This window comes from Thamnophis sirtalis, unplaced genomic scaffold, assembly GCF_051295495.1.
Source record: "Thamnophis sirtalis isolate CommonGarterSnake01/CBP01778 unplaced genomic scaffold, rThaSir2_p1.2 scaffold_13, whole genome shotgun sequence".
In the NCBI taxonomy this organism is placed as follows: domain Eukaryota; kingdom Metazoa; phylum Chordata; class Lepidosauria; order Squamata; family Natricidae; genus Thamnophis; species Thamnophis sirtalis.
This window is the reverse complement of record NW_028261393.1, coordinates 11,246,011-11,273,523: the sequence shown is the minus strand read 5'-3', so window position 1 is coordinate 11,273,523 and position 27,513 is coordinate 11,246,011. Positions and strand designations below refer to the sequence as shown.

General features: G+C 42.6%; 2 protein-coding genes across 2 annotated transcripts in view; one reads left to right on the top strand and one right to left on the bottom strand.

Moving 5' to 3' along the window:
* LOC106553565 (IgGFc-binding protein-like) overlaps nucleotides 1-14,729 on the bottom strand; it is a 55,907-nt gene extending 41,178 nt beyond the window's left edge. Inside the window, exon 1 of the mRNA XM_087728027.1 lies at nucleotides 14,657-14,729. Within this exon, the coding sequence (XP_087584153.1) occupies nucleotides 14,657-14,729 (73 nt within the window). The remainder of the gene's footprint in view (nucleotides 1-14,656) is intronic.
* Nucleotides 14,730-17,796: 3,067 nt separating this feature from the next.
* The window catches only part of LOC106541036 (IgGFc-binding protein), a 58,485-nt gene continuing 48,768 nt past the window's right edge, over nucleotides 17,797-27,513 (top strand). The window contains exons 1-3 of the mRNA XM_087727797.1: nucleotides 17,797-17,844; nucleotides 21,775-21,828; nucleotides 24,534-25,760. Coding sequence (XP_087583923.1) covers nucleotides 21,777-21,828; nucleotides 24,534-25,760 — 1,279 coding nt within the window. The 5' untranslated portion in view covers nucleotides 17,797-17,844; nucleotides 21,775-21,776. The remainder of the gene's footprint in view (nucleotides 17,845-21,774; nucleotides 21,829-24,533; nucleotides 25,761-27,513) is intronic.

The following is a 27,513-nucleotide window of genomic DNA, read 5'->3' as shown; positions in this document are numbered from 1 at the left end:
TGTCGCAGCTCCAGCCCTCTGGAATGATCTCCCTGTGGAGTTCCAGACCCTTACTACCCTCCCGGCCTTCCGCAAAGCCGTTAAGTCCTGGCTGCTCCAGCAGGCTGGGGGGCTCTCAAAATATCCAGCCCCTCGGAAATTGTGACTTGTATATTTTAATATGTTGTTTTTGTCTATTATCCCCCTCCCTTGTTTTATTGTAAGCCGCCTGGAGTCCTTCGGGAGTGGGCGGCATACAAAATCAATAAAACTATAAACTATTTTCTCCTATCCTGGCATGCCTCCTGCTCTCAGAGACAAGATGCTATTAGCCACCAGCTGGGAAATGGTGGGACCTTCTGTCCAATATATCTGAAAGTTATGGATGAAGAAGATCTTCTTTCTCTAAAATCATGCAAAGTTACTCAGAACTCAAAAAGCACTAAGAGAGGAGAAGGGGTCCTTCATCCTTGATCTTTGGCTTAATTCCATCAAGCCTTTACAAGTTAATCCTTCAGATTTCAGGAATTTGGAACAAGGAAGAAAGAAAATACTAGCTATACTTATAGCTTCAGCTTTGGCCACTGCAAACATGCCTTCCTCACTTGATTTTTTATTGTGAACTGAAATCCCCCAGGGATGAAGAGTTTGGACGATCCCTGGGGGGCTAGAGGTAATAATTTTCTTCTCCCCACCAGTTGGAGGCTGACTTGATTTATTTGCCTTTCTCTGATCAGATTCATTAGCCCCATTGTGTCATTCTGCTGTGGGTCAAAGGCAGGATCATGTCACCACCCAATTATGCCTTTTCTTCCCTTTAATTGCTGAGTAAATCAAAAGTGGAGACACAGTCAGGGTGGAATCACTGCCCGTAGATTTATGGCTGGAGTGTCTCCCAGCCTGGAGACTGTTAGACCCAACTCTAAGGTTGATCCATGTCTCTGTGGCAGATCAGCCAGTCCACACCATCCATCTTGGGCACAGGAACAAAGAGAAAATATTACCCTCCGCATGCAAGATGTTTTCTTTTCAATTATATCAAATCATAATTTTTGCAAAAAAAAGTCTCGGGGACCTTTATTGATCTACTTATTTATTATTTAATTAGTTTCTAGGTCACTCCAGTCAGCTTCACAAGTAAAATACCCCAACACATTAATCTACCTTCAGCCGCTGTGTAGAAATCCTGCAACTCTAACCGATGACCATCCTATAACTTACATTCCTCCAGTGGAAGATCATCTGCTATTTAGTAAAGTGGTGTGTTCAAGGCTCAGGTTTTCCCGATTGAAATCTCTCTGTCTCTCGCTCTCTGTCTGTCTGTCTGTCTGTCTGTCTCTCTCTCTCTCTCTCTCTCTGTCTCTCTCTGTCTGTCTGTCTGTCTGTCTCTCTCTCTGTCTCTGTCTCTCTGACTCTCACTTTCTGTCTGTCTGTCTGTCTCTCTTTCTCAAATGACTTCCTTCCCTTTTCTGGTCATCTCCAATTTTCCTTCCCTCTGGAGAAGATAGAACCTCCCTGAAATCAGAGTAGCTTGTAGCACCTGAAGATGGCAGGACCTTCTGCTTGAATCCTAAAGAAGCAGGTTAGGAAGAGTATCATTGAAGCTTCTGAAGGCTGCGTTGGAGGAGATAATAGAGGAAATCAATCAGAGTGTTCCCTTGAGAGGCATAAATGATCCTGTTTTTGGACTCATTGTGCACGATCCAGCTCCCTTGAGAAACCCACAATGCTGGGAAAATGGAAGGAAAGAAAGAAAGATGATGATGATGAGTAGCAACATGGATGGACTAGATTAGAGCAGTGATGGAAGACCTGAAGGCCAGGTTGGGATAGATAGATCATCCTAAAGTTCTCTGTGGTTATTAAGAATTGGCATCCAGTTGATGGCAGGTAACTGATAATTCAATCCAGTCCATCAATCTATGTCCTTCCATCTTTGTGAATTTCCTTTTTTTAATCTTCTACGGGGGACACAAAATGCTTGATGATTTGGACTTTGGATCTGATCTGATTTTCCTATTCTGATAAAGCTTCCATCCTAGGAGTCCTAGGGCAGGAGTCAGCAACCCGTAGCTCTGGAGCTGCATGTGGCCCTTTCATCCCTCTGTTGAGACTCCCTGTTGCCGGTCGGATCTACAAATCCAATTGATAGGGCTTTCATTTAGGACAGAACGCCGCGCTAGGAGGAGACTCTATGGTGAGGGAACTGGACTTCTGGTCAGCAGAGAAAAAAGTACTCTGCCCTAGGGGGAGAATCTATGATGGGGGAACTGGACTTCTGGTTGGCAAAAAGGATGGCATGCTAAGAGGAGACTCTATGGTGGGGGAACTGGACTTCTGGTTGGCAGAGGAAAAAGGATGGCATGCTAAGAGGAGACTCTATGATGGGGGAACTGGACTTCTGGTTGGCAGAGTAAAAAGGATGCCATTAAGAGGAGACTCTATGGTGGGGAAACTGGACTTCTGTTGGCAGAGGAAAAAATACTCTGTGCTAGGAGGATACTTTATGATGGGGGAATTGGACTTCCGATCAGCAGAGGAAAAAGGACACCATGCTAGGAGGAGACTCTATGGTGGGGGAACTGGATTTCTGGTTGGCTCTAGAATTGAATAAGGGGCTTCCGGTTAGGACCTTTGTGGCTCTTTGAGTGTTTAATGTTGCCGGTCCCTGTCCTAGGGGAAATGTCCACATATTTCTTTTTCTTTCTTGGAATCGATTCCTCTTTTTTGTGTGAGCTTATGAAAGAACGTGAGAATGCTTTAGAAGATCCTTCTTCAGATGCGTTCAGCATGCAGAACTCTGCAGGGTACCAGAAGAGAGGAGATGCAGTATATTAAACAAACAACACCAAAGATGTGGTTCTTTTCTGTTTCTTCTTTGTACTCTCTCATTCCTTGATAGATAAAAAAAAACAATAATCATGAAACAGCAATAATTTAAGCATTACTGTTATCAAACATAAGAAGGTGTGGTTCATTGACGTAACAATAACTGAAGAGAGACAAGTTGATGAAAAATAACTAGAGAAAAGAACCATATATCCCAATTTGCAGATTGAGATTATATAGAGAGAAAAACCCACATGTTTTGGGTTGCAATGCCCTGGGAAAATAATCAAATATTTAGAAATTTAAAACCTATTGGAATGTGATTATGTAAAATACTGCTTGGCACAGCATACATTTTATAGCAATACTTCCATGAGTTTTAGGTTAGGATCTTACTCGTTGGACTCAACATCCAGTTGATTAGCCTATGAGAGTCATTTGGATGATGATGATGATGATGATGATGATGATGATGATGATGATGATGATGATGATGATGATAAAAATGCCTCTTTTAAGTGAGCAAGTTAGAAGTTGGCTATTTCCTGCTTATTAGACTGAGCAAACTCTAAGAAGGAGTTTCAGGGATGCTTTCCAATCACAGCAAACAATTTATATTTATGTTTAATATAAATATAAATTTATATCTAGTAAAATAAACCATTTATATTGTTTTTAATTCATTTCCTGGTACAATTCGAAAGCTTATTTGTAACCCAGACTATCACTAAGTGTTGGATCCCTTATTCTTGATGAACGTATTTTATTCTCCTGAGAGCATCTGCACCAAAGACAAATTCCTTGTGTGTCCAATCACACTTGGCCAATTAAGAATTCTATTCTATTCTATTCTAAAGCAGATAATTGGTAAGAGTTCTTCAGAGCTTCGCTGGGGCAAGATTGTGTGTGTGTGTATTTGTGTATGTGTTCTCCTTTTCAAAAGGCGGCAAGTACTTATGAGTTACCTATTGCATCAGGAACAAAAGCTTTGCGATCAGGATGGCAGTTCTTTCAGGGTGCAATTACTGTGGGCAGAGGAGCATGGGAACCTCAACTGGAGCCAGAGCTACGGTGTGCTACACAGCAAGGCACCTGATCACAATGGGGAGCCATGCTTAATTGCAATTTGGAGGGGGCCACCTTGACCTAGTTGGGATCAATGTGTTTTTAGACAATTTCTGCAAGGCTTGAATGTAGAACAATGGGCGAGCTGGACCTTCTGCTCATTGAGTTGTCTGTTCAAAGATGAGAGAGTTCTACCGGTTAAAGAAGGAACAGACAATTGGCCACCAAGTGCCTTTTTTCAATGACTCTTTTGCTTATTCCCATAAGAAGAACAGTGTAGCTGTATTGTTACCCCAAAAGGTAGAGGCAGAATAGAATAGAATAATAGAATTGGAAGGGACCTTGGAGGTCTTCTTGTCCAACCCCCTGCTTAGGCAAGAAACCCTACACCACTTTAGACAAATGGTTATCCAACATCTTCTTAAAAACGTCCAGTGTTGGAGCATTCACATCTTCTGGAGGCAAGTTGTTCCACTGATTCATTGTTCTCACTGTCAGGAAATTTCTCCTTAGTTCTAAGTTGCTTCTCTCCTTGATTAGTTTCCACCCATTGCTTCTTGTCTGCCTTCGGGTGTTTTGGAAAACAGCTTGACTCCCTCTTCTTTGTTGCAGCCCCTGAGAAATTGGAAGACTGCTATCCTGTCTCCCCTAGTCCTTATTTTCATCAAACTAGATATACCCAGTTCCTGCAACCATTCTTCATATCTTTTAGTCTCCAGTCCCCTAATCATCTTGGTTGCTCTTCTCTGCATTCTTTCTAAAGTCTCCACATCTTTTGACAGAAAGCTCTATTGTTTCTTTTGCGGGGGGGGGGGGCGGAATAAATGATTTGATTTTTGTTGAAGACATCCAAAAGAATTAGAATATTCACTCACTGGTCTTATTTCCTTTCAGACAGAAATGAGTAGGGTATTTTAAACGGTGGCAGCAACATCTACAATAATTCAATAGTTTATTTCTGCAGGAAAAGTCTTTTTTTATTATAGAGTTTTAATAGATTTTACAAATATTTCCCCTTCTCTTTCCCTCCCTCCACCCCAACCCTACCCCTCTAACCCTCCCTCCCCCGACTTCCCAGAGCAAAATACAGGGTATAAGCATTTAACAATCATACACTAACATAAGCTAACTATAGCACCCCACCTCCCTCTTGTACTTTAACTCCCCTTTTATTAAGCTAACTTTAGATATGTTGTAACATTCCTTGTTCATTCATTCATAAGCTAATTGAAATTTCTTAGTCCAATATTTATTTTGAATGTAGTCAATCCATCTTCTCCATTCCAGCTTGTATTTCTCATCTGAATAGTCCTTCAAGTATGTTGAGATTTTGGGCATCTCTGCTAAGTTTACTACTTTTAACGTCCATTCTTGAATAGTAGGCAATTCTTCCTTCTTCCAGTACTGCGCCACCAGCAATCTTGCTGCCGTTGTTATGTTCAAAATCAGATTAGTCTCTATAACTGTACAGTCTGTAATTATACCTAGCAAGAACAGCTGGGGAGTGAACTTTATCCTCTTTTTAAAAATATTTTGAATGATCCACCATATTTTTATCCAAAATGCTTTAACTTTTTTATAAGTCCACCATATATGATAATACGTAGCATCAACGCAATCACATCTCCAGCAGTTAGATCGTAAATTTGGATTCATACAAGCTAACTTTTTGGGATCCAAATGCCATCTATAAAATATCTTATAAAAGTTCTCTCTCAAGTTCTGAGCTTGCGTAAATGTTACATTTCTTACCCAAAACTTTTCTCATGTTTCCATCATTATTGGTTCTTCAAAGTTTTGTGCCCATTTTATCATCTTTAACTAACTCTGTTTCAGAAGCTGTTTCTATCAGTATATTACACAACCTTTTTATATGCATTTGACTCTGGTCCCTAATTTGTTTTACCAAATTATCCTCATTTTGTATGATACCAATTTTCTGGTCTTTTTTCCATCTAGCCTGTAACTGTCCATACTGAAACCAGGTTTGAATTACCCTTTCCTCTCTTAATATGTTCAAAGGCTTTAACTGTGGTACACCTCTTTCTATGTTGAGAAGCTCTCTATATGTAATTACATCCTGTTTTTGTTCTATACTTATATTCTCTATCGGGTGTCTAGGTACTAACCACATAGACAGGAAAAGTCTTTGAGGGGGGGGGGGAATGAGCAGATAGCCCATGGAACAGCGTTGCTCATCTCTTGGTGAACTCAGGATGTCTTTTCAATTGCTGGAGAACCACCCATGTGCCGTTTGGAATATTTTTTATATTATTATTCAGACTAAGAGAAAGCCCCAAACAAACAAATAAAACAGAGAAGAAAGTAAATAATGAAGAAAAAAATATCTTGGGAATTTCTTGACGTTCACTTCTTTTCTCTCTCTCCCCCCCCCAATCCTGTAATTGTCTAAATGCTTCCTAAAGAGAAGGTAGGGATTTGCTGCTCTTCTGATTCTCCATTGGTTTGTTTTGGGAGGGGGAGAGGGGGCAGCTCGCTTGCTTTAGAAATTGCCATGTAAGTCAAGGATGCGTAAAGCTGGAAGGTCAAAATTAATGTGGCTGCATCCTTCCTCTTTATCCATCTACCAGTCGTGTATTGTTGTTTACTGCACGCCCACTGGATATTGGAAAGCATTTTCATCCCTTTGAAATAAAAATCCTGCCGCTGTTGACCTCCCCCCCCCAATCAAGACTTCTGAAAACTGAAAGACCAGTTTCTCACAAGGTTGGAGTAGGAAGCAAGAAAAATATAATGCAGACTCCCTAAAGAGGCACACAATGGTTAAAAGAAGAAAATCTCCAAATCTGTATGCCCAAACTTACAACGTATGTAGCTTGACTTCGACTTTTGTCAGAGTGTGTATAGTGTGGACTAGTATTTTGAGACAAACCAGGAGCAAAACACAGTACCCAGGGGTTTTGTCTTTCAAAAAGTGGTTTATATACAAGACTTATATATACATACATACATGTGTCAGGCACATTCTAGGCAATCAATCAATCTTCAACTCTACATGGAGAACTACCATGGAGATAGATACATGAGGAGAGAGATAGAGGAGGAGTGAGAGATACACTCTCACATAGCCTCCTTTATATAAGCTGTTTCTTAAAGTGGCAGTAACCCTGCTGACTCATACTCATTTCATCATCTCCGTTTATAGCCTTACAGGAAACTGATGAGCTATTAAATTGCCATTAGCCTGACAACTTTCTTGTTCAAAAAATGTTGAGTCATCAAGAAACAACTATCCCTGCTGGTAGGTGACACTTGATTTGGATACCTGCAAATCACTGTCTGTGCTATGATTTGGTACATGGAAGGAATGGAGCAAAACATTTGGCCTTCTTGGTAACCTTTGATTCATGAGAAGATCCCTAACATAATGGTTGAAGGCCCAATTTCTTTCATCCCCGAAGGAAACTACAGAAAGATGCTATCAAACTACAGAAAGATGCTATCAAACTACCGAAAGATGCTATCAAACTACAGAAAGATGCTATCAAACTACAGAAAGATGCTATCAAACTACAGAAAGATGCTATCAAACTACAGAAAGATGCTATCAAACTACAGAAAGATGCTATCAAACTACAGAAAGATGCTATCGAACTACAAAAAGATGCTATCAATTGTGTTCTAAGTCTACTGCCCATGTTGCTGAGGTCATTCTGTGGTAGAAATTATGCTCTCAGATGTTTCAGATATTATTTCCCCAAGTTTCAGAGAAGGTGCTCCTCATCCTTTACAGAAAAAAGTTCCTTCATTCAGCAGAACTTCCTTAAAATGGAGGGAGCTGGGATCGCACTAGCCACAATTAAGGGTCTTACTCAAAAAACAGGCAGGGATCCATTTTTGAAGAGGGTTTCAGGAGCTTTAGGATGTGAACTGGGTACCTTAAGCATGTACAGTAGAAAGCTTAAGGTTTTGACTATAACCTTCCAACACTTAAATGCAAAACAAAGTCAACTTCATATGCTCACCTAATCTGGAAGTTCTGGAATCAAGCTATTTTGGGGGCTGCAGAACAGATACTGGAAGTGTACCTCTAGCCACCAGGCAACACTTCTTCCATCCCTGCTCTAAAAGCGTGCACACATTTCTCGAATTCAGCTAAGGAGCCGTTCCTGTGTTTTTGTGGATGGTGGCTCACACCATGGACAGTGATTTGGCGGGAGGGGGGAGGGCGGGAGGAGGGAGGAGGGGAGGGCTAAGAACACTGCAGCAGAAACAGCCCAGCAGAGGGCACTGTTTGTCTACTATCAAGAAAGTGCCTTTCTTTAACTGCAGAATGCAATAAGGCACAATTAGATTTCTTGAGGTTTTTTTACACTGCAGTGAAATGTCCTCATTGCAGGAATCACTTGGAGAATATGAATTAACTGCAGCTTTATGACTGAGTAGCAGTTGTGGCTAATAAATATGGAGGAGCTTTTTGGCATGCCTGGCATTTCTGCTTTCCTTTCCTTTTCAATGTTATTACGTCTCTGCTCTCTTTTGCTGCGCTCCGCTCCCCTCCCGCTCCATCCCCATCTCAGTATCCCAGTATTTCCTTCCCAAGGACTTTTAAGGGTCTTCCTTCCTTCAGTCTTCATAAGCCTAGTAATAGGAAATTGTGAAGGGAGAATGATTGGCTTAAGATTGTTTAGTACTGCAGGGCTCAGAATTTAATCTTGGATGGGCTACACCTTACACTGGAGCAGCCGCAATTAAATATGACCTTGATTTGTCTCTTTGCTAAAGGCAAACAAAACAGAGCCAGCAAAAGAACTGGCAACTCTGCAGAGAAAGAGGCCCAAAGTGGTTCCTGAGCAATGACGGTGAGACTTTAAACCCCAACCTTGGCAACTTTAAGATACTTGGACTTCAACTCCCAGAATTCCCCAGGCAGCATGGGAATTAATGGAAAGGGGTTTGGCTTGTTGAAAAATGTGCCTGATCTGGGAGGGTGGAGATGTATAATCTCCAAGCCCCATGGGAAGCTCGACATATGTGTATAAGCAGGCAACCTTCTTATTTGCCTAACACTTTCTGCTAACAAAGGATAAATTTTTGTTTTAATCTAATCCAAACAGTGCAAATTTCCCAGTGATGGTTTAGGCAGGTGGCCAAAGTGCAAAAGAATGGGAACCAAGACTCTTAATTATAAATAAGCTGCTCAATCCCAGTTAAAATATTGACCCTTTGGGACTGGCTTCTTCATTGTTCTATATTCATTTGAGTACATGAAGTATATTTTCATCAGGCAGGGCGGAGAGCCTAATCAGTAAATACCTCTTTCGCTGAATAACATGGGGCAACTCTTACACAACTGTGCATTCTCCTTGGGCTCTAATAGCTGGAAGGAAAAATCACTCCAGAGTAGACCTTTTCTATATAGTCCAGGAAAAGTGCAATTTTGGAATATTTCAGGAAGACAAGTCAGATGAGCTTATTGCCTCATTTTCTTGTTGCTGAACTTGAAAAGAGTAAGTGAACAGGTAGGAAGAAAAAAAAAGGTGCAAAATTGCGATTCTGCTTCAATGTTCCTTCCAATCAACCCTAGCGCAAAGCATAGCCGTTGACTTGGAAGTCAAGTTGTCAACTCGCAAAGCATCCCTGGCTTGCTCTTGAGTGCCATAGGAAAGGGAGATGGGGAACTCACAATGCAGCACAGCAGCCACAAACAGAAGCACATTCCACACAGATCTTTTTCAAGGCTGTCTCCCAGGTTACCCGCAGCAGCCGGAGGGGCATGATCTCTACAGCCAATGAAAATGCTCTGTTGGAGAATGTGATTTATGACACGCTCTTGTGTGGGGGAGGGAACAGCGTCATAATTGGGTCATAAGTTATGTGGGGTCAAAGCTGGCTTCACTTGGGTACCTGCCGACATGTTGCTCCTTATAAATAACTGAATGTCTTTTGACGCTTGGCTCGAGACTCTGGGTTGATTAGGGCATCCGTCAGAACCCTGACACATGTAGGGTCAAACTTGGTTAGTTCTTGGATGCTAGGCTCAAGGGAACATATGGACTGTCCATTAAGACACCAGGAGTCAAACTCAACTTGAAGGAGATTTGAGCTTTGTCTGGCTAGAAAGGCACTTCATTGAGAGCATCCATAACCCACCATCTCTGCCTCTCCCCCCACCCCCAAGTATCAGACAGGGGGTATTGAAATGCAATATTCAGCTTCTGGCTCACATATAAGTGGTCCCATCCCCAAAAATGTGGCTGCCAGTCTAATAAATCAGCTCAAAGTACATTTTTAAAATGAAATTAATGATGTACAAATACAACTACTCTCAATAAATCTAACCAAGTTTCCTGTTTGCTATAGTGCAGATTACAAATTACAGACTACCGAGGGGCTCTCTGTGGATCTGGAGGGGTTGGAGGTACATGGGGTGTTTCCACCCCCTCCAGTTCTTTCTCCTAACAGCCATTTGGCTGCAGCCCTTCTGCCAGCAGCTGATTGGTTGGCAGCTAACTGTGCCAGGTGGCGAAAAAACCAGGAAAAAGAACCCTTTGGCTAATGGGCTGTGCCGAAGCGTGTGGGACAGAGGGGTGGTGACTCATTGACCAGGGTGAATGGGTGGGGCAAGTCAGCCAAGGAGAAAAGTCAGGGGAGATTTTGGCCAAGGAGGAGTGCTGGCAGAGAAGGAGGAAGGGCCAAGGATAGGAGACGAATAGTCCCAGACCCCTCGCAAGCATCTGTTAATTATCTGCAGTTCTGGTTTTCCCTTTCGGATTTAGCCGATAAAGTTCTGTTAGCTTTTCATCCATTCTGCAGCTTTATTAGTAGCAGTATTTTCCAGGGGCCTGTAATTTCAATTTCTGAGATCTCTGCAGAGTGTTTGACAGTAGTTATTTTCCACCCTTGGAAACAGAGTGGTGGATGGCTTATAGAAATGAGGGGATGACCAAAAAGAATTAATTCAAATTACAGATGTGCTCTCCCTTACTTGCCTAAGGATAAGGTTGACGGAGAAAATTCAGCAGAGAAATAACTAATCAGCCTACTATAATCATAGCAGTTAAAGCTCATATACATGCAAGCATGGAGTTCTACTCTGATGGCATGGTCTGTTAAGCTGAAACCAGAAAACAGGAAGCATCAGGAAATTTCTGTCCTGATTTGAATAATTTGGATATCTCAGTGGTTTTTATTGCATTGGTTTCATGGGGGAAAGAATAGGACTATATGAACTGGAAAACAATTATACATTGAATGCTCTTTTTTTTTTTTTAAAGATTTGCAAGGCAGTTTTCATCTTTAAAAAAAAGTGCACCCCGAAGTACATATTAGGGGGAAAAGTTTCCTTGCACACTGTTGCAATTTCCAATACTTTAGGAACATTCAATTTTTACCAACATGTGTATGTGTGTGTCTGTGTTTCTTACATTGGAAAAGACCCGAATATAACAAGACCAGCGTGTGTGTGTGTGTCTGTATGTATGCATGTATGTATACATACATACATACATACATACACACACACATACACATACACATATGCATACATACATATACACATACATACACACACACACACATATATAAATAAAATGTTGCATTTTTGTTGATAAATAAATGAGACTAGCATAGTTCTATTTCAAGCTATTTAGCTCTCATCAGCTAGCCATACCCTTACTGGGATTCAAACTTGGGCTGTTTTTCCATGTTACATGGAAAGCTCCTGGAGTGGGGCTGAAAGGCAAAAGGGAAGCAGTATGCTCCCTTCCATATTTGGGCTTACCAGGTGCTTTGACAAAAGAAAAAATAACAATCATTTCCCTGGCTCAGCTGATAAGGAAGGAGAGCTTGTGGCTTAGAGGTTAATATAACTGCCTAACATATAAAAACAGCCCAAATTCAAATCCCAGTAAGGGTATGGCTAGCTGATGACAGCTAAATAGCTTGAAATAGATCTATACTAGTCTCCCTTCATTTATTTCCCCAGCCAGCAAAGGAGTTTTGGGAATTCTGGGGGGTTGAAGTCCACACATCTTCAAGTGGCTCAGGTGGGGCTCTCTAGGACAGGGGTGTCAAACTCAGGGCCCGGGGGCTGCATCCGGCTCATGGGGTGCTTAGATCTGGCCCATGGGGCCACCCTGGAAAGAGTGAAGGACCAGCCCTCAGTGCCTCTGCCAGAGAAAATGGAGCTCAGGAGGGCCATAGGCTGCCCTTCCGAGCTCCATTTTCACTGGCAGAGGATTGCAGGAGGCCTTCGCAGCTGAAAACGGAGCTCAGGATCACATTTTCTCTGGCAGAATGCTCGGGCCACCACAGGTACCCCCCAATATGAGTTGAGCTGGCCATGCCTACACTGCCCCCCTAAGGTCAAACACAACCCTGATGCGGCCCTCAATAAAAATCGAGTTTGATACCCCTGCTCTAGGACAACTGAAAGAACACACTTGCTCTGTTAACATCTCTGCCTGATTCTGCGCTATCTATGATGGCTTTCTACTGATAATCAAGGAAACAGCCATAAATCATGGCTAAGTGTAATTTGTCATAGTTTAATGAGGCATTGGGAGATGATAGGACAGGAAATATTTGTATCATTTGCTTTACTAAGAAATTGTCTTCATAGAATTTACTATTTGAGAATATTATTTAGACTCTCACCAGGCACTGTTCAGCATTGAATCAAGGAGCAACAATGACTATTGTGGCAAATATTTCATGTCATCACAAACCCACGTTGGTTCTTTCTGAATCAGTAGATCGATGCTGGATTTCTCCTGATGCAAACTGAGATGGAAGGATTAAATTTCAATGTGTGTTAAGTTTGATTTTTAACTGCTTTCTTTCCCCACATCTATGGCATTTGAATGTGAAAAATGCCTATGTTAGAGGTGAGGCTGCTTGAGACTTGGCATCATCCATTCATATAAATATTTATCTGATTTTTTTTTGTACATAATTCAAATTGAAGGAGAGATGAGATCTCTAATCGGAAAATGGTTCTCTATAAATTGACTGTGCTAAGATTTGTAAACTGCGGAATGCAAAATGACACAGAATGTAAACTAAGATCTTGAAGGGGCTGGAACAGTTTTTGAATGAGGAAAGGCTGCAATATTTGGGCCTATTTGGTTTAGAAAGGAGGTGAAGGAGAGGGGACATGATTGAGGGGTAGAACATGATGCATGGTGTGGATAAAAGGAGAAGGGGAAGTTATTTCCCCTTCCCAAAATAGTAGAACCAGAGCTCAGCCTATAAAATAAAACTGAATCCTCAAAATATCTGGATAGACAAAAGGGTGTTTTTTTTTTACATGACATAGAAAATATAGAAAATATAGAATAACAGAGTGGGAAGGAACCTTAGGGGTCTTCTAGTCCAATCCCCTGCTTAGGCAGGAAACCCTACACCACTTCAGACAAATGGTTCTCCAACATCTTCTTAAAAACCTCCACTGTTGGAGCATTCACAACTTCTGGAGGAAGCTGTTCCACTGATTAATTGTTCAAACTGTCAGGAAATTCTTCCTTAGTTCTAAGTTGCTTGATTAGCTTCCACCCATTGCTTCTTGTTCTACCTTCACATGCTTTGGAGAATAGCTTGACTCCCTCTTCTTTGTAGCAACTCCTGATCCATGATGTGCAATTCAACTTTGGAATTAACTCCTATGAAAGCTCCAGAGTCACCTTGTAGGAGAATCACCTTGTATGTGACCCAAAGACCTCTTGTAGGGGAGATGGGTGGATAAAAAAATTAAATGAATGAATGAATGTGAATGAATGAATGTTGTGCAGGCTACCAGCTTGGCTGGCTTCAAACAGGGATTCAACCAGTTTATGGGATTCATGGAGATCCATGGCTCTTAGCCTTAATGGAGGTGTGTCTGTTTCTGAAGGCCATCTACTAGGAGATGTGTTGGCTTCTATATGCCATTAGTTGGTCATGGTGAGAACAGATTGCTGGACTAGGGGATTGGTTATGTTTGTATGTTATGAGCCAAGGTGGCGCAGTGGTTAAAAGCAGCACTGCAGGCTACTGCTAGATCAGCAGGTCAGCGGTTCAAATCTCACCGGCTCAGGGTTGACTCAGCCTTCCATCCTTCCGAGGTGGGTAAAATGAGGACCCAGATTGTTGGGGGCAATATGCTGACTCTCTGTAAACCGCTTAGAGAGGCCTGAAAGGCCTATGAAGCGGTATATAAGTCTACTGCTATTGTATGTAACCCATGGTACTATCAAGAGTCTATACGGTTTACAGCAGTATGTAAATAATGAATGGATTGATAGGAAGGAGGGAGGGAGGGAGGGAGGAAGGAAGGAAGGGATAATAATCGACAAATGACCTATGAGTGACATGTGTGTTTCATACATGCCCATTCAGAAAGCTTAAATTAGCTGGTACTAAATATGTGGTAACATTTGGGGACAATGTTATATGTGAATGCAGCCTGTGTTATTCCCATTGTCTGTTAGACTTCACGGTAGCAATAGCACTTCATACTGTTTTACAATTTCTCCACGCCACTTACAGAATCAGTATATTGCCCGCAACTATCTGAGTCTTTTTTGACCATTCTTGGAAGGATGGAAGGCTGAGTCAACCTTAAGCCCATCAAGATCGAACTTCTGGCTGTGCGCAGAGTTAGCCTGCAATACTTATTCTAACTACTGCATCACCCTTGCTCTTCAAACCTTCAGTTTTATGGAGGCAAGTGTGCTTCTATGTGGTATCATGGTTAGACTATTGAATCGTGGTAAAGTGAAACCCTTAGAGTTCAAAAACCCATTGATCATAAAACACACACTGGTGATATGGGGCCCGTTACTTTCTTTCAGCTTAATCTTTTTCACCAGCTTGATGTTGAAGGGATAAAATAAAGATGGCTTCTTGTGAGTCATCTTGAGCTCTTTAAAAGCAGAGATGGATGGATGGATGGATGGATGGATGGATGGGTGGATGGATGGATGGACAAATGAATGAATGAGGCTGCTGGATACTTCTCTGAACTACTGTATTTTCTGGAGTATAAGATGCTCCGGAGTATATTGGGGTGGGGGTGGGGAGAAAGATGCGTCTTATACTCCAAAAAATAGGATAATCCTACTGTGGGTTTTCTATGCTTTTTGCAACACCCAGGGATATAACTGACTGCCTTATCTTTGAAACACAATGCAATGTAAGAAGATGTGGCTAGCTGGTCTGAAATAGAACCTATCATCATTGTAAATTGACAAAGTGTTCTTATTATTTTTTTATCATCAATACTTTTATTAGCAATTTTGCAGCCCAGATTTATAAAGTGGTGTATAACCAAAGGCATCCAATTCAGGAAGTTATCAAAACAGTATTTGTGACGTGTCATGGTTGAATTCAGAGGAGCTTCGTGAGACCTTAATTCCTTTGCTGTACACAGTTTCAGTCAATAGCAGATTAAAGAGCCATGACGGTGAAAATCCCTTTCTATTTAATCCCCTGTGAAAGCGGGCAACAAATATTGATAGGATGGATTGGCAAACATTTAAATGTAAAGTTCTGAGAAAGGCTAAATAAATAGACAAAAGATTCTGGAAATACTTGGAGCAGAAAATGGCCTAAGGGCTAAAAGTAGAGAAAAATGATAAAGGCTCTGAAACTGCTCTGGAAATACTCCCATCCTAAATTATGTTATGAGATAAATGCTTAGTTGAAAACTATGCGTTAGAGTGTAAGAAACCCAAACAGCCCAATTTTTCCTAAAATAGTTTTCCATTAAGGAGTATGTCAAACTCAACTTCTCTGGTGTTTGGGAGATAAGACTCAAGCAGACCACAGCAACCTTTTTTTTCCTTTTAACAACCTTGGGTGTCAAACGGAAAGCCCATGGGCCTGAGATGTGGTCAGATCCAGCCTGTGGCCCAGTGGTGGGTTTCAAATTTTTTTTAGAACCTCTTCTGTAGGTGTGGCCTGCTTTGTGGGAGTGGCTTGCTGGCCATGTGACCGAGTGGGAGTGGCTTGGCAGTCATGTGACTGGGTGGGCATGGCCAACTTGTAAAATGTGGTGAAACTCGCTTAACAATGCTCTTGCTTAGCAACTAAAATGTTGGCTCAAAAACTCTGGCATTTGAAGCCTGCAAGTCTTAAAGCTGTCAAGTTACAAGACCCTTGCACCCCTAACCCTTTAGAAAAAAAACCCCGTGGTGTTCAAACTTGACAGCTTTAAGACTTGTGGACTTCAACTCCCAGAATTCCTCCTCTCGCTCTTCATCTTGATGATATGCGGTGGGGGGGAGGGAGGGAGGAAGCTGGAACCAGTTCTAAACGGCACTGTCGATTTGTGGAACCTCTTCTATAGAGGAGGTTAGAACTGGCAGAAACCCACCCCTGCTGTGGCCCCATCCTGGAAAATGTAAGGAGCCGGTCTGCATCACTTTAGCCTGGTCTACCCGTGTTGCTTTGGCCTGGTCTATTCAGTGCAAAGAGGAAACATCGAGCCAGCATGGCTTCAGCCCAGTCTATCCAGTGTGAAAAGGAAACATGCCTGCAGTTTGAGGAGTGGTGTCAAGCTGGCCACACCCACCCAGTCCCCAAGGACAACCACAGCCCTGATGCAGCCCTCAATGAAATTGAGTTTGACACCCCTGTGGTAATCCCTTGCATCGGAGTGCAATTGGGGCGACTAAATGGAGTTGAGCATTTACTAGCTGGAGGCCCTTCCTGATGCCTATGCAGAGTCACAGCGGGTATTTCTTCATCCAGAGAAACACCCGCTGCTTTCTAGGATTGAGCTCAGAGCCTCCTGATTGTGAGGTGAGAGCGCCACCTCTAGGCCATCAGAACATAGCAATGTGTTTCCAAAAGTGTAAGACTCCACTTCCTTCAGAAAAACTTTCTTCCAAGTCAGTGTGCTTGAAGCTGCTTCAAATAAATTGCAGGTTGTCATGCAAACTGCAACTCAAATTACGAAAACTGCAAATAGACGCTGTGTTTGGAATCCAGCTGCAATGTGAAGGAATTGCATTTAGATTTTTTTTTAAAAAAAAGACAAATAAAATAAATATGTTCCAGAATGCTAATTGAATAAGTCATATGATGTGGATTTTTGAAATTTTAAAATTTAAAGATTAAGGCAATCCAAAAAGAGTTTTGAATGGAAATTTACACACCAGGTAAGAAATAATATTATCTGTCCATTTTGGATGTTTTTCAGAGGTGGTATTCAGCAGGTTCTGATCAGTTCTGCAGAACCGGTAGTGGAAATTTTGAGTAGTTCGGAGAACCGGTAAATACCACCTCTGACTGGCCAAACCCCATCTATTCTCTTCCTCCCGAGTACCAGTTGATTGGGAGGCAATGGGGATTTTACAATATCCTTCTGCTGCCACGTCCACTGAGACACGCCAACCGAACCATGCCCACTGAGCCATACCATGCCCCCCACACCATGCCATGCCCACTGTGCCACGCCCACAGAACTGGTGAATAATTTTGAATCCCATCACCGTTGTTTATGTAAACTCCAGCCCTATAACTTCTTATGTGGGACTGTACTTCCTTGATCTCAGAGTTACATCAATGAAAAACATCCATCCAATTATACTATGAAAGACCTCCGCAGGGAAATTTTCCAAAAAGGTTAACTTTCTGTAAACATATCAGAGAACGCAATTTATGAAAGAGCATGGGAAATTCCACCAAATAAGGTGATGTAGGCTGGAGATTTTTTTTTAAAAAAGAGAGAGGATGCTCAAATTCCTTTAATTCTACTGAGTGGGGTGGGGGACTATAGAAAACGTAGCTTGCATCCCAACCTCAATACTTGGGCTACACCTTGATGAGGTGAATTAAATACCATTTTAAACAATCCAAACCCTTTTGTGTTACGGAGAGCTTGTATTGACCCAAAAACCACTGGTAGCCTCCCTCCAGAAACAATAATGACTCAACTGGTCACTCCCATATTTGATTGAGTTTTAGATTCCCACCTATATATTAAGCCTGCAAAGGTGGCACTGGGATAGAGGCTCTCATCCACAGGTAAGTGGGGTACTCTAACGTTTTGCGAAATAAATATGGGAAGGTGGAGTCCTTGTAGGTATTGCCTAAATAGCAATAGCGCTCGGACTTATATGCCGCTTCGCAGTGCTTTACAGCCCCCTCTAAGCAGTTTATAGAGTCAGCCTATTGCCCCCAACAATTTGGGTCCTCGTTTTACCGACTTCGGAAGGATGGAATTTCCTGACGGTTAGAAAAAAATTAATCCGTGGGATTGCTTGCCTTCAGAAGTTGTGGGGGCTTCAACACTTTTAAGAAAAGACTGGCTTGTCTGGAATGGTATAGGGCAGGGCTGGCTAACCTTTTTGTTAATGCAGTGTGACCTCCCCCCCCATGCTCCACCACCCCCGCATGACCCCCTGTGCTCCCTTGCCCATTTTTGGCTTCCAGGTTGGTGCAGGAGTCCTTCCAGGGCCAAAATGGGGCACAGGGGGCCACGCAAGGCCCCCAAAATGCAATGCCAGTGCCCCCAGCGTATGCACCCCAGAGACCCAAAGTTATGCGTGGTGGAGTGGACTGGGGTGACCGCTGGAGTTCCTGCAGAGGATTCTGCATGCCACCTGTGGCACACGTGCAATAGGTTCGCCAGCATAGCAATAGCAATAGCACTTAGACTTATATACCGCTTCATAGGGTTTACAGAGTCAGCCTCTTGCCCCCAACAATCTGGGTCCTCATTTTACCCACCTCGGAAGGATGGAAGGCTGAGTCAACCTTGAGCCGGTGAGATTTGATCTGCCGAACTGCAACTAACAGTCAGCTGAAGTAGCCTGCAGTACTGCACTCTAACCACTGCGCCACCTCGGCTCTTCATGGGGATAGGGTCTCCTGCTCGAGCAGGGGGTTGGACTAGAAGACCTCCAAGGTCCCTTCCAACTCTGTCATCCTGTTATCTCCTGAAGATTATGTAATACAGGCTCTTCTTCTGGGAGCACCTCTTCCAAAATTCCCCTAATGGATGGGATTTCTATCCCATGATAGATTGCAGGTGCCAAGCTGTGGAAAACTCTGTAGCAGATAAATTCCCTGGAAATCTGACAATAATCTGAGATATTTTTTTTTCCCCAAAAGAATGTGCACATTGTGAAAGATTTTCTATCTCTCTGTTCATGCAGCCTAGGACTGTGTTGGCTTTTTTATTTTTTAAATTTGTTGAACATGACTAGATAACAGGTATAAGTATAAACATGGGCACGAAGAAGGAATGAGTGCAAGTAAATGAGGACGGTAGGACAGGGACGGTAGGCGCAATGATGTGCTTATGTACGCCTCCTTTTACTGACCTCTTAGGAATGGGGTGAGGTCCACACTAGACAGTTTAAGGTTGAAGCTGTGGGGGTTAGATAATGTAACAATGGAGTCAGGTAGAGAATTCCAGGTGTTGACTAAAGTCATGTTGGCATTTTTGGTAACTGCAGCACACTGTGTGCTCATATTTAAGTGATTGTCTGCTACAACTCCAATATCCCTCTCACAATTATTGCTAATATCATAATTGCTTATACTGTCACTTTAAAAATGACCATTTGAGAGACATGTTTCTGGGATCTCTAAGGGCTTCATCCAAAGATTTCTGGCACCAGGTGTAAATCTAGGTCCCTAAATAGATATAATCCCTTCAAATGTTAACATGCGCTTTAATCAATTACAGCTTGAGCAATTTGCCTCTGAATAAAATAGTGAATTTGAATAAAAAGAGGAAACATCCTTCAAAAAAAAATAAAAAAGATAATTGAAAGCTCTTATCATGGCAGGCATTTTTTTTAAAAAGCATTTTGAGTTGTGCATGGAGGAAAATGGTTTTGATTGATTTTGGAGCAGCTCCATGAACCAATGAATTGAAGAAAATGTTGCCACCCTAATAGAAAGAAGAAATATTTTTTTAAATTAGCCACAGCTGGTGTGAAACAATAATGAGCATTTTGAAGCCGTTCCACTCATGTTAAAATGGGTTGCTTCATTTAATCAATCTTTTCATCAAAATAAATGAGAAAAAACAAAGATCCTCTTCCCCCCTGTAAACCCCCATCTCACCCTAAAAAAAACAAACACCATATCAAGCGATTCAGAGCAGCAGAAAAAGAATTGGAGATTTAAGATCCAAACCAAATCTGGTTTTTGCTAACTCTAATCAGAAATACATCCCATTGAATTGAATGGGATTTATTTGCAAGAAAATATGTTTGTTAAAGCTGCAAAAATCAACCAGCAATGTAGTGTGTGCCTGTGTGTTTGTGTGTGTGTTTGTGTGTGTGTTTGTGTGTGTGTTTGTGTGTGTGTGTGTTTGTGTGTGTGTGTAAAATTGAAATTTGAAATTTAATAAATTTGTATGCCGCCCAATCCCGTAGGACTCTGGGCGCCTTACAGAGACATGATAAAAACTTAAAAATTAGGAATAAAAAGATACAGTTTTTAAAAATAACACACCATCCATTCTGTCTAGATGGGGCTGGACATTGTTCAGCAGCCCCAGGCCTGCCGGAACAGCCAGGTTTTGGTAGCTTTTCGGAAGGCTGAGAGAGTGGAAAGGGTCCGAATCTCTACGAGATCGTTATAAAGCCCTTCATGGTATTGGACCTGGGTACTTGAGAGACCGCCTGCTGCCAATTACCTCCAATAGACCGATCAGATCCCACAGATTAGGCCTCCTCCGAATTCCATCCGCCGGCCAATGCCGACTGGCGACTACCCGGAGGAGAGCCTTCTCTGTGGCTGCTCCGACCCTCTGGAACGAACTCCCCGTGGAGATTCGAACCCTCACCACCCTCCAGGCCTTCCGCAAAGCCCTTAAAACCTGGCTATTCTGGCAGGCCTGGGGCTAAAGAGCTTCTGCCCCCCTCCTCGAATGGTATGGTTGTTGTGTGTTTTAAATTGTGTACTGTTATGTTCGTCTTTTTATCCCCTGTCTGTACCCCTTTCCCTGACTGAATTTGAGCCGCCCTGAGTCCCCTTCGGGGAAAAGGGCGGCATATAAATGAAATAAATCCAATCCAATCCAATCCACAAGGAACGATCCTTGTGTGTGTGTGTGTGTGTGCGTATGTGTGAAGGAGAGAGAGAGAAAAAACAATTTTTCAAATCGCTTCTTGAATACCATATCGATTTTACATTGCTTTGTATCCCTGTTTCTTACGGCTTCTAAATTTATCGTGCCTTTTTACAATTTCAGGATTTCAGACTAGCAGGCACGGAGAGGTGGGCCGTTCCTGTTTATGGGCATTGCAGTACAAATGGCTTTCTTTTTTCTTTCTTTCTGAGGTTTAGATTTGTTTGCTTTTGTTTAAATCCCCCTTTTATTATTTTTATAAATAGCACAAGGAGCCGAACATGCCAAATACTTTCTGCCGCCTGGGTGACTCGGGGCTAGTCATTCTCTTTCAGCCCAAGCCACCTCATAGGATTGTTGTTCTGGGGGAAAATAGGAGGAGGGAGGGAAAAGTATTAGGTATGTTCGACACATTTGGGTATTTTAAAATATATAAAGGTGGGATAAGAATAAAGTAAGTAAAGTAAAGGTTCCCCTCTCATATATGTGCTAGCTGTTCTGAACTCTAGGGGGCAGTGCTTATCTCTGTTTCAAAGCCAAAGAGCCAGCGCTGTCCGAAGACGTCTCCGTGGTCATGTGGCCGGCATGACTAAACACCGAAGGCGCACGGAATGCTGTTACCTTCCCACCAAAGGTGGTTCCTATTTTTCTACTTGTATTTTTACGTGCTTTCAAATTGATAGGTTGGCAGAAGCTGGGACAAGCTCACTCCGTTACGCAGCACTAGGGATTTGAACTGCCGAACTGCCGACCTTCCTGATCGACAAGCTCAGCGTCTTAGCCACTGAGCTGCCGTGTCCCTTGAATGTTTATCCTCACCCATTTCCTTGTCCTTAATTATCATTTTCCATTCTCTTTTTTCATAGCCATGGGGAGATGGAGGCTGTTGCCACTAGCCATAGGACTGGCCATGCTCACAGGTGAGCAGGAAATAATCTCAAAACAAAAGTCTACACACACACACACACACACACACACACACACACACACACACACACACACACACACCTGGATTCATGAATCAGCTGAATAAATTGCAAATTGAATTTAGATAAAACTCCAGGGCAGATTCACATCACAGAGTCAGGAAAGAAAAGAGCTCTGGGATTTGAGTTGCAGTAAGTGCATAAGTCTGTCAGACATTAAACTATCCTGGTTGATATGCTTTGAAGATATATGAACTCTCAGAAACCAGAAATTCTGTGAAAGACTTTAATCTATAGATAAATTATTATGCATTGAAAACAGCGAACAGGTGAACCTTCTCCTCGGCATGTTTGCTAAATATTTTAAGGAGATAATTAGTTTTAATTGTTCCAATTGTGGAATGCTCATAATTATGTCAAGTTGGAGAAATAAAGAGTGCGGTCAACCAGTCAACGCTGCTTTGTGCAAAAAAAATTAGAATTAAAGCACCCGAAACAGATGGCTGTTTGGCCTCGGCACAAATGCATCTGGTAGAGAGAAGCCCATCAAATCCTCTTAGTAATTAATTCCTCTGTACAACCACTCAGGAATTTTACTTCAGACATTCTACAGAAATCTGTCTTTCAGGAGCTTAGACATATTATTCCGTATCCAATTTCCTGAGCTGATAGAAAACACACCTTAAACGGCTTCCTCTGTCATGTTTCATGTGAAAAGATCACCGTCGAACAGAAATGATTACCGGCACTCCTTCCCCGGAATTACTTAGTTAAGTGAGATTTACAAATGGATATGTGTCCTTTTTGCACACCAAATCCTCCAGGCTGCTCATCCCAAACGTGTCAGTTATAAGAAAAGGCTAAAAGATGAGGCATGACAACATTTACGAAATGTGTAAGCTTCCCAGAGTCGGTGACATATCAATTTATTATTATTATTATTAATATTATTATTATTATTAACCCATGAGTTAAGGCGGAGGTGATATTCAGCCAGTTCTGACAGGTTCTGGAGAAGTGGTAGCGGAAATTTTGAGTACTTCAGAGAGCCGGCAAACAGGCTGGCCATGCCCCGACTGCCTCTCAGCTGATCTTCTTTTGTTGCCCTGAACAGGAGAAGGGAGCTGGAAAGCAGGTTAATGTGGTGGGGGAGGAAATGGGGATTTTGCAATATCCTTCCTCTGCCATGCCCACAAAGCCGCACCACACCCACAAAGCCACTCCCACAGAACCAGTAGTAAAAAAAAAATTGAATCCCACCACTGAGTTAAGAACCAGTTAAAACAGCAGTCTGAGGACTATTTATGCCGTTTTGAAACTACTGGCCATGTAACATCTTGAAAACACCAATCTTAAGCCAGGAATGTCAAAACTGTTTTGACTGAGGATGTCAAATAGCACACCTGGAACTGCATTTCAGAACAGTATACACGTCTTGACTGATGAAATGGATGAAAACAGGTCAAAATCTCGCTTGATTAAATTTGAGTTAAATGCAATTGCTGTAATTGTTCCTCGTGTATTTAATATTTTCTCCTTTCTTTCATATCAATATTACAAATCTGTGACAGCTTTGGGAGTAATGGGGCTAATTTATACCCCAGATACTGAGAGGTTTACAGTAGGCCAGTTGGCATCCAACCTTGGCAAATTTAAGATTTGTGGATTTTGATTCCCAGAATTCCCCAGCCAGCATAGAATTCTGGGAGTTGAAGTCCGCATGTTGGTTGAGGAATTCTGGGAGTTGAAGTCTCCATGCTGGCTGAGGAATTCTGGGAGTTGAAGCCCAAATGCTAGTTGGGGAATTCTGGGAGTTGAAGCCCACATGTTGGCTGAGGAATTCTGGGAGTTGAAGCCCAAATGCTGGTTGGGGAATTCTGGGAGTTGAAGCCCTCATGTTGGCTGAGGAATTCTGGGAGTTGAAGCCCTCATGTTGGCTGAGGAATTCTGGGAGTTGAAGTCCCCATGCTGGCTGAGGAATTCTGGGAGTTGAAGTCCCCATGCTGGCTGAGGAATTCTGGGAGTTGAAGTCCCCATGCTGGCTGAGGAATTCTGGGAGTTGAAGCCCAAATGCTAGTTGGGGAATTCTGGGAGTTGAAGCCCACATGTTGGCTGAGGAATTCTGGGAGTTGAAGTCCCCATGCTGGCTGAGGAATTCTGGGAGTTGAAGTCCCCATGCTGGCTGAGGAATTCTGGGAGTTGAAGCCCAAATGCTAGTTGGGGAATTCTGGGAGTTGAAGCCCACATGTTGGCTGAGGAATTCTGGGAGTTGAAGCCCAAATGCTAGTTGGGGAATTCTGGGAGTTGAAGTCCACAAGTCTTAAAGTTGCCAAAATTGGACACCTCTATGCTAGGCCATTTTGTCATTCTCTAGGATTTTGTAAAATCTGCATTCAGAGACTAAACTCAACCGGATTACTGAATTAACTCATGTTGGAGGTTTGCATGATACCTTGAACCATCGACAAACTAAATGGGATGGGTTCACAAAGTCTGCTCCTCCCTGAAGCAACAATGGTTAACGTTAAGCAAACTTAGCTCTTGTATAGAAGGAGGAACTAGATTTTCACCTGATACGGTTAAGCATGTTGTATGAGCCCATTCAATGAAAGGACATTTCAGGTTATGCAAACCTTCACATGTGCTGCACTGTTTTCCTTCCTGGCTCTCATTTTTCTTGTATTTCCTCTTCCTTGTAGGTCTCCATGCTGTAGCACCTATCGGCCAGGAGTTCATCACTAGTTTCATGCAAAATTACCAGTCAAACTATCCAGGGACTGAATTGCAGCTTATCATCTCGGGCGACGTCCCCCTCACTACAGTCAATGTCTTGGTCTATAAATCCACCTTCCAGAAAAAGTTCTCTCTTTCCCCAGGACACACGGTGATAGTGAAGATCCCTTCTTTTGTCAAGATGGTTGGTACCATAAAATCCTGCCACACCGTCTTGGTGCTGGCCAGTCAAAATATCTCTGTGGTGGCCTTGAGCTCAAAGAGAACTTCATTTGACACCACAGTTGTCTATCCTATCCAGAGTCTAGGAATGGCGTATTATGTTCTCACACCTTTGGGAGACCTCTCCAAAACGTACAAAGAGTTCTCTGTCATTGCATGGCATAAGAGCACTGGCGTAGAGATCCACCTCAAGGGATCGGTGAGATTCCAAAGCCGCATTTATCCTGCAGGCAGCAAGCTGCACCTTACCCTTCGACCCTACGAAGCCATCCAGCTTCAGAGCCACCACGATCTCTCTGGCACACTTGTCAGAGCAACACACCCGGTAGCAGTGTTGAGTGGGCACAGCTGTGCCCAAATGAACACCGAATGTAGCCATGTGGTAGAGCAGTTGCTACCGGTGGAAAGCTGGGGCCGTTCCTTCTTTATCCTTCCTCTTTCCTTCCAAAGTCAGTACAATATTGTGTATGTAACCACCTCCCAAATGACCACAGTCACCTCTGTCTCTGGTAGCACCCATAAAAGTTATGACCTCGAGCCTGGACAGCTGCTTCAGCTGAAAGTCACACAATCGAGCCCCATCCACATCACAGCCAACGTTGGCATCCAGGTCTTCTTTTTCTGCCCTGGCGGTACCCATTCAGGTCACACATTTCTCCCCTTCTTTCTGACCATCCCTGATGTTCTCAGCTACTGCACATCCTACTCTTTTGAGACCCAGGTGAGCTTTGAGAATTATGCTCTCATCATTGCTAAGACAGCAGCTGCTGGTGGGCTCACCCTGGATGGGGACGCCTTGGGAGGTGTCTCTTGGAAAGAGATTGCGGGAACTGAATATTCATGGAGTGAGTACAGACTTGGGAAGGAAGAATGTATCCATTCCCTAGAACATCCGGACAGCCCCTTTAGCCTGCTAAATGTGGGCGTTGGTGACAAGAGGAGCTACGGAGCAATAGGAATCTGCCAAAAGGGTGAGTACGGGGAACTCTATAGATCTGGATGTTTGATGGTGTTACAGATATCATCGCAGGATGGACAATAGTGATGATGGTGATGATGATGAAATTTATTTGCCACCCATCTCGCCATGGCGCTACTCTAGGTGGCTCATGACCATTTTTAAAAAAATTATATATAGATATAGATATAGATATAGATAGATAGATAGATAGATAGATAGATAGATAGAGATAGAGATAGAGATAGAGATAGAGATAGAGATAGAGATAGAGATAGAGATAGAGATAGAGATAGAGATAGAGATAGAGATAGAGATAGAGATAGAGAGAGAGAGAGAGAGAGAGAGAGAGAGAGAGAGTGTTACAACCCCCGGTATGCCCAATTATGGGAGGAAGTTCACTACTTCCATTCTCTGTCCATCGGCTCGTCAGAAGAGACCATCCAGACAGAAACCCAATATTTTTACTGTTGCCTTTGTTACATTTTGTGTTGTATTTGTGCTGTATTTGTGTTGTATTTATTTATCAGCATAAATACAACAATATATACATATACATACATACATACACACACACACACACACACACACACACACACACACACACACACACACACACACACACACACACACACATATATATATATATATATATATATATATATATATATATATATATATATATATTGGCTATGTGTTTGTATGTGTGTCTGTGTGTGTGTGTTTCTGTGTGTGTGTGTGTGTGTGTCTGTGTCTGTGTCTGTGTCTGTGTCTGTGTGTTCCAGTATAAGTCTGGAATGCCTGGAGCAATTTCAACCAAACTTGGTACACAAATTACTTACTCTCTGCAGAAAAATACTGTGGGAGTAAGACAGTCCTAACACCCCTCGGGGTGTGTGTTCTGTTAAGATACAGCCTGTTGTGCCTTAAAATGGCTTCTACCGTACTGCCATAAAATTGCTTCTACTGAACAGTGCAGTGGGGTTGCCATGATAACAGCTTCACAGTACACCACAAGGGGGCTCCATCTGCTAAGGGGGAAAACATTAGAAATTACGTTTGGTGTGGGATTATTTTTGAGGACAAATGTGTAGATTAGGATAAATAAATACCCGTGCAACTCTGGGTTATCAACTAGTAGAACAATAACATGACCAAGGGAGGAAAAAAAGAAAAATAAAACAAAAAAATCAATATGATTAGTAAAAAATAAGGATGGACGAGTGGGAAGCTGAGAAAGGAGGAGGCAGATGGTGTCTGCTATCAATCTAGGAACCACCTTTGGAGTTGATCTCCTCTATTTGATTCCCTGGCCAACCTATAGAGCTCAGTCTTTAGCTCTGATGGGATGACAAGAGGTTGAGGGTGGATCTTATCCTGGAGGGCATGGTGTTCCAAAGGGTGGGTGCTGCAGTAGAGAAGGCTCTTTTGGATCCCGACAATTGGACTTCTTTGACCAACAGGATCCACACTAGACCCTTTCTGCCATCCCAAATTCAAAAAATGTTACTACCCATTCTATAAGCGTGGCTTGGTAGATGTGGCAGGGGAAAGACACTGTGAAATCTACATTCCCTCCTGATCAGCTGGGACTCGGGAGGCAGAGAATAGATGGGGCGGGGCCAGCCAGAGATGATATTTACTGGTTCTTCGAACTACTCAAAACGTCCGCTACCGGTTCTCCAGAACTGGTCAGAACCTGCTGAATACCACCTCTGGTCCCAAGTAGAATGGGATAGACTTAGCAGGCCAATGCAGTTCATCAG